The following is a 7,898-nucleotide window of genomic DNA, read 5'->3' on the forward strand; positions in this document are numbered from 1 at the left end:
GCTGTGTTTATATCTACACTCAGTGTTCCAGCTTCAATGACTCATCTCCAGTATTTATAGATTATTAATGCATTAAAAATTTCCCTAAAATCAGGTGAGACCACCACATATAAGCATTTATTCATGTTTCAGTATATTTATTTCATTCATTTAATTCTATCTATGAAACACCTCAAGCACTTTTCAGCTGAACCCACAACAATATTATAGTTTTAATTATTTTTGTAAACAATTGCTATTAAAAGAATATGGCACAAAATAAATAAATCGGGGTAAAAACCAGACAGCACGTTTTATACTGCGATAAACAGATTTGTTTTACAGTTAAATCTAAAGCTACAGGATGTTTTAACTCTGAATGTGTGCAGATTGTGTTGACAAGTCAACATTACTGAGAGCTGAACTAATGTTAGTGTGATTAAACCAGTCAGACCTGTTGGAGAAAACCTCAGCAGTTTCACTTTGTGACAAGACGAACATTAAACCTAAAGAACACAGTAAGTATTTTAAAGCAGATCTACAATATAAGACGTCTGTGAATCTGCAGTAAATAATGAAGAGTTCAGTCGGATTTTAATGAAGACAATTTACTTATTTATGATGATAAGAATATTTTTAAATACTTAACATCCTGCATTATTTATGTTTGTGTGTGCGTGTGTGTGTGTGTGTGTGTGCGTGAAACTAATCTGGAGGAAAACGACCTCCAAAATGAGTGTTTCTGGAAAACAGAAAAATGAGGGGTAAGAAAATAAATATATAAATGTTCATGTAAAAGCTTAAATAATAAATGTTATGATTGGTTACTGAAAAAGAGGTGAAAGGAATTATGGGATAAGAACATGCACAATAAACAGACTTATATTGTGGGTGTTGGTGTTTCTGGTTGATTCAGGGTCAGTGATTAGAACCTAATCACAGCTGTGTGTGTATGAGGATTGACCAGAGATCCAATATCACTAACCCTAAACACTAACCCTAAACACTAACCCTAACCCTAAACACTAACCCTAAACACTAACCCTAAACACTAAACCCTAACCCTAAACACTAACCCTAAACACTAAACCCTAACCCTAAACTCTAACCCAAAACACTAAACCCTAACCCGAAACACTAACCCTAAACACTAACCCTAAACACTAACAATAACCCTAAATGCTAACACTAACCCTAAACACTAACCCTAAACACTAACCCCTCTTCCTAACCTCTGACCCAACCCATATTTCTTACTAGAAAGCTAAAAATTTACATTGGCCAAGTCTCTAAGTGTGTCATGGAGTTTATGATTTACAATGAAATCATATTAAATAAAATTGTTTATTATCCCAGTGTTTTTTCCATCAAAAGTCACCATTCAATGGGATTTCCTATGAACTTCAGAGACGGTTCTACTGATCTGAGGTCAGTGTAGTTTTGGCCTATTGTTCCTCAATCAGCTCATTATGAATTTATGAAAAATTAAACTGAGTTAAAGAAATGAAAACATTTGATTCATCTGTTCCAACTGCCTTAGAAGTGAAATAATCTATAATTCATAACGTATCTTAATTAATTGCCCTTTTATATATCAGGAAATTCTAAAATGCATTGCAATGATTTTACTGCCTTAATCCCAGGATGATCACAGACTCTGATCTAGCTGAAGATCTGCTCTAGTTACATGTTCTTTCAGTTTAACTCTGTGTTTGTCTCCACAGGACACGAAGCACAACTGAGACTTTAAAAATCACCTGCAAGCAGCTGGATGTAATATTCAAGGTATTTATTTATATATATTTTACATATTATGTTTAAACCTCTTCTGCTTATTATATTATTATTATTATTATTATTATTATTATTATTAATAATAATAATAATAATAATAATATTATATAAACAAGTTAACCAAATTCTATACACCATGATAAAGGGCTACACTTCAATCCACTTGCTGTTTTAAATATTGCATTTAATTTTAAGTTAGCATTTATTTTTAATATGTAATCAGACAAAATGAAATTTTATGGACAAGACGTTCTTTAATGTTAGAATGATTTACTTTATATTTTCTTAATCAGGATCTTGAGCACACAGTCATCACTCTGTTTAGGAATGAATTAAAAAGGTTTAAGAAGCTTCTGAGTCCAGATTACCCAGCATGCACTGCGAGGGAGCTGGAGGAAGAGGAGGTTCATCACAGTGTCAGTGAAGGAGTGCTGAAGATCACACTGCACGTCCTGGAGAACATGAACCACACAGATCTGGCTAACACACTGCACAGCAGTAAGGACATGTCATTATTCTCACACTGTAACTTCACACCAGGGCATTGCTGAGATCTGGACTTGGTGTTGATTAGTTCTCTATAACAGCTGCTCTCGCACTAGTGCAGCTGCACATCACTGCTTTGTTTTAACAAACTTGCTCACTATCATTTTTACAGTAAAATCTTGTTTTAAATGTACTCCAGATTTCCAAAAACACTTAACAGTGTGGCTCTAGTTCATATCAAGTACAAGTTTATTGTCATTACAGACATATACAGTGTGACACAGAGGTAACACATTCCTTCTGGACCTATAGGACATACAACAGTGCAATAAACAGACATGTGCACCATTACTGATTAAAGTGTCTGTGCAGTCGGGTGGAGGCCATTACTTAGATCCCAGGCTGATGTGTGTAGGAAGGAGGAAGGAGCAGCTCAGTGCTCAGGAGCATGACATCATGGGGTCCTGGAGCAGAAGTTTATATCATTAGATATATGAAAGTGACACATGATATATGATTGTTTTTATGACAAGTTATTTATCACCACATGCTTCTGTTTTGTTAGAGTTAGGGCTGCTGCCTCTGCATCAGGACAAACTCAAATCCAAACTTGTGGAGAAATGTAAAAGAATTAATGAAGGAATCTCACAGCATGGAAGCTCAGCACTTCTGAATGAGATCTACACTGAGCTCTACATCACAGAGGGTTGGAGTGGAGACGTCAATAATGAACATGAGGTGAGACAGATTGAGGCAGCGTCCAGGAGACCAGCAACACAGGAGAAACCCATCAAATGTAATGAGATCTTTAAAGACAAGTCCATCAGAACTGTGCTGACTAAAGGAGTTGCTGGAATTGGAAAAACAGTCTCTGTGCAGAAGTTCATCCTGGACTGGGCTGAAGGAGAAGTAAATCAGGACGTCACCTTCATGTTTCCACTTCCCTTTAGAGAGCTGAATCTGATGAAGGAGAAAAATCTCAGTCTGATGAAACTTCTTCATCACTTTTTCCCACAAATTAAAGAATTATACTTAATAGACTCCACTGCTTATAAAGTCTTGTTCATCTTTGATGGTCTGGATGAGTGTCGACTTCCTCTAAATTTCCAGAAGAATGAGATATTGTGTGATGTGACAGAGTCGGCCTCAGTGGATGTGCTGCTGACGAACCTCATCAAGGGGAATCTGCTTCCTTCTGCTCTCCTCTGGATAACCTCTCGACCAGCAGCAGCCAATCAGATCCCTCCTGAGTGTGTAGACCAGGTAACAGAGGTACGAGGCTTCAGTGATCCTCAGAAAGAGGAGTACTTCAGGAAGAGGATCAGTGATCAGAGACTGGCCAATAAAATCATCAGACACCTGAAGTCTTCAAGAAGCCTCTACATCATGTGCCACATCCCAGTCTTCTGCTGGATCTCAGCCACTGTTCTAGAGAGAATGTTGGGTGAAGCAGAGGGTGGAGAGATCCCCAAGACTCTGACTCAAATGTACACACACTTCCTGATCTTTCAGATCAAACACAAGGACCAAAAGTACCATCAGAAACATGACCCTGATCCTCAGCAGACCAGAGAGAGTATCATGGCACTGGGAAAACTGGCTTTCCACCAGCTGGAGAAAGGAAACCTGATCTTCTATGAGGAAGACCTGAGAGAGTGTGGCATTGATGTCAGAGAAGTGTCAGTGTACTCAGGAGTGTGTACCCAGATCTTCAGAGAGGAGTTTGGGCTTCACCTGGGGAAGGTGTTCAGCTTCGTACATCTGAGTGTTCAGGAGTTTCTGGCTGCTTTATATGCATTTCTCTCATTTGTCTTGAAAAACAGAAATCTTCTAAGGGATCAAAACCCGGGAATGTTACCTCTCTTAAGAAAGCAACCTATGTCTGCGTTCCTGAAGTGCGCAGTGGACAAGGCCTTACACAGTGAGAATGGACATCTAGACCTGTTCCTCCGCTTCCTTATGGGTCTCTCACTGGAGTCCAATCAGATTCTCTTACGAGACCTCCTGTCCCAGACAGGAAGTAGCTCTCACAACAAAGAGGAAATAGTCAAGTACATCAAGGAAAAGATAAAAAAGAATCCCTTTCCAGAGAAATCCATCAATCTGTTTCAGTGTCTGAATGAACTGAATGATTATTCTCTAGAGCAAGAAGTCCAAACGTACCTGAACAGAGGAGGTAACAGTCGTCTCAGTGGAACCAGACTTTCTCCTGCTCAGTGGTCAGCTCTGGTGTTTCTCATGCTCAACTCAGAACGTGAGCTGGACGAGTTTGATTTAAAGAAATATGATCGCTCTGAGGAATGTCTTCTGAAACTGCTGTTGGTGGTAAAAGCATCTAAAAAAGCCTTGTGAGTAGATTTTTATAAATTTATTATTAAAGGGTTTGAAATGTAATAGTATACACAATGATATTATCCTTTAAAATATTAATGCACAATAGATAAGTGAACTTTATAAGGTTTTAATGTCACACTGCAGCCAGAAAGCTAGATGTGAGAAGCATGACAATGACGAGCAGGTCTCCTGGTTAGAGCTTGTGAAGTAGTCACTGTGAAGCTATGAAGGTTCAGCACTCAATTCAGTGTCACCATTGTTTTAATGGTTGTGTTTGCTTTGCTGAATGTGCTGAACCAGCACTCCAGTGGAAGTAACACCCACATGAAAGGTCTAAATACAAACCACTCAGAGGCAGTCGGATCTGATCTGAGTATTCCGAACAATGCTCAACCTGCAGGGTGAAGAGTTGCAGTGATGTTCACGCAGAGGTTCATGTCCCTTGTGTTGATGCCACCGTACACATCTCTGTGGGTTTGAGTTGAATAAAAATCCTGATCAGTCTTCACCCAGACGACTGCTCACACTGCCTTTACCCTGGTTCCTTTGTCAAAGGCGCTGCATGCTTCACCCAGCTGTCTTAGTGATTCACAGTTGGCAGCAATGACAGCCATTACATTCCTCAAATACTAAAACATTTCTGGGGCACCTAGAAACCAAAAGGGAGGTCCTGGCATTGCCATAGTCCTCTGGGGATTCTACAGCTTTTTGGTGTAGGCTTCTGGCACCACAGGCGAGAAACTTTGTGACCTTCTGAGATGCTCTATTAACCCATTTGTGACATGAGATCAGTGTTGAGTTTAGAAACTGCTTGATTCCACAAAAGCTCTGGTGTACGGCTGCTTCCTGATGACCATTATGGACAAATGACCATTGTGATATCAGATGATAAATTATCCTGGTACTCGTCCTCCAACTCCAGCTCATTTCTATCTGGCCACAAAACTTCATTTTTAAATATTCACAAACATTTTGTGTAGTTTTTATTCTAAATACTTTTGTTACTGAAACAGATGACTGAGGTTTTCTCCTGTAGGTTGTTTGGGTGTCATCTAACACAGGAAAGCTGTAGAGTTCTGTCCTCAGTCCTCAGCTCAAACTCCTCCAGTCTGAGGGAACTGGACCTGAGTAACAACAACCTGCAGGATTCAGGAGTGAAGCTGCTCTCTGCTGGACTGGAGAGTCCACACTGTACGCTGGAGATACTGAGGTCAGATCATCACTTTATCACACACAAATGCATGCAGGAAGAATAAGGACATTGCTGACGTTTAAAAGCTACTTTTGGTTGATTGGATTTTTCTGATGAAGGAATCCAGAAAGCAGTGAGATTCTGTTAGATTAGAAAGAAAAAGTTATCACATTTATACTATAATGAACTCCTGATACCAATTAAAATAGCACTGTCAAAAAGAAACAAAATGAGAGCAACATCAGCTACATGATGTGTGTCTGTGTGAGTTGCAAGTATTTTGATACATCATCATTTCTGTCCCAGTCTGTGTGAGTGTAATCTGACGGAGGAAAGCTGTAGAGTTCTGTCCTCGGTCCTCAGATCAAACTCCTCCAGACTGACAGAACTGGACCTGAGTGTCAATAACCTGCAGGATTCAGGAGTGAAGCTGCTCTCTGATGGACTGGAGGATCCTCACTGTACACTGGAGATACTGAGGTCAGATCATCACTTCATCTCTTTATGTAGATACTGAACACAGACACCCAGCAGAATGAGAGAATGTGTACTGTATTTATTCTGTTTATTATTTTACATATTTATTTTTTATTTTTCTGGTTTCTGTTCCTGGATTATTGTATACTTGGTTTTGACCCTGTTCCTGGTTTTGTACGTTTAGTTTTGTGTTTGTTGACTCTATCTGCCTGATCCCTGACCTCTATGGACTCTGGTGATGATTATGGGAAAAGCTCAAATAAAAATAATCAATGTCTCTCTCTAAAGTCCTTCTAGTTGTAGAAACCTGTACTGAGTGCAGATTAGACGCCTCTAATTTATACTTTTTTCTCATCCTTTGAAAGTATGAACTTATACCTGGGCACCAGAAAATGTCATCTTTTCTATACATAGGTTATGAAAAGATCCCTGTCACAGAAGGTCAAGGTTTTCTTTATGCATTTAGGGTTTATTTTGACAGGGATTAAGATTGTTAAGAAAAACAAGATTACCTGACTGTAGTTTGATTGGTAGACTACGGTGGCTGGGAAGTCACCAAAAACACATGAACAAGTCAGACAACCCGGAAGAGGTTGGTATAGTTTGTGAATGGAAACTTACCATCATCGGACGAGACACCTTTCATTCACCTGTATATCTTTAATGACCGGTGTCTTGTCCAATGATCGGTAAGTTTACATTCAAAAACGATACACTACTGTTTCTGGGTTGTCTGACTTGTCGTTGTGTTTTCAGATTTGTTCATTTGTTTTCTGATTTGTTAGTGTTTTGCACTTCCCGGCCACCGTAGTAGACCGAACAAATACTTATTTTAATCAACAAGAAGCAGTAATTCAAACACTGTGATTGTGTCCTTACTTCCTCTCTTGGTGCATGTGGGCTTCAGGTGTTTATGTGCTTCAGTCAGACACCAAATTCCTTCACAGACTTCAGCCTTCTAGCTGCTTGTACTGTACAGCCAATGACCTCGATCTCTCATGTTCTGTTGTCAAACTCCACGGTTTCTGCCCTGTTGATGACTTTCATGAGCCCTATTGTACGGATGACTTAGACAAGCCCTACTTTTCCCCTCCTGTGGTGTGTGTTGGTCTCCTGTCCACACCTGTCCACACCTGTCCCCTCATGGGTTCATGAGTAGTGCCAGGACTTTAATACATGTTTTTTATCATGTGAGTCTGTAAAATCTGCTGCACTGATGACCTTTGCAAGCTCTGTAGTCTACTATGCCTGTGAATAGTCCTGTTCTGGTCTGTCATAATGCCCTTAAACATACTTGGCAGACAAGCCAAGCAGGGTTCTTCTGAAAATAAAGTGTCTAATACAGTGGGCAGTTCCTTCCAGAGAAAGGTCCTCTTGTAATGTTCCTCTAAAACCTCTCACACACATTAATCAGTGAGGTCACAGACTTTTCTACTCCCTCTGCAATACTTGTATGGGTAACTTCATGTCTGGTGGCCATAATGGATGCCAATTAATTTCTTCAAACAAAATCCCAGGAAAACTACATCTTAACTTCACTATATCCCTTGAGGTGCATTCCCATGTCAAGATCCTGTGATCATATCAGAGATCTTATTTCACTTAAGTATTTGTACAATTCCTTGTCATCTCAAGA

The 7,898-nt window shown here is 39.5% G+C and overlaps 1 protein-coding gene across 2 annotated transcripts in view; it reads left to right on the forward strand.

Moving 5' to 3' along the window:
• The first annotated feature begins 432 nt into the window (after positions 1-432).
• The window catches only part of LOC132862769 (NACHT, LRR and PYD domains-containing protein 3-like), a 9,060-nt gene continuing 1,594 nt past the window's right edge, over positions 433-7,898 (forward strand). Inside the window, exons 1-8 of one of the 2 annotated variants that reach the window (XM_060894994.1) lie at positions 433-497; positions 696-743; positions 1,336-1,407; positions 1,704-1,764; positions 2,067-2,271; positions 2,825-4,607; positions 5,630-5,803; positions 6,092-6,265. In XM_060894994.1, coding sequence (XP_060750977.1) covers positions 712-743; positions 1,336-1,407; positions 1,704-1,764; positions 2,067-2,271; positions 2,825-4,607; positions 5,630-5,803; positions 6,092-6,265 — 2,501 coding nt within the window. In that variant the 5' untranslated portion in view covers positions 433-497; positions 696-711. Of the gene's footprint in view, positions 498-695; positions 744-1,335; positions 1,408-1,703; positions 1,765-2,066; positions 2,272-2,824; positions 4,608-5,629; positions 5,804-6,091; positions 6,266-7,898 lie in introns of those variants that run through there. The other variant, XM_060894995.1, reaches the window with a different exon arrangement.

The sequence above is a fragment of the Tachysurus vachellii genome, chromosome 19, assembly GCF_030014155.1.
Source record: "Tachysurus vachellii isolate PV-2020 chromosome 19, HZAU_Pvac_v1, whole genome shotgun sequence".
In the NCBI taxonomy this organism is placed as follows: Eukaryota; Metazoa; Chordata; class Actinopteri; order Siluriformes; family Bagridae; genus Tachysurus; species Tachysurus vachellii.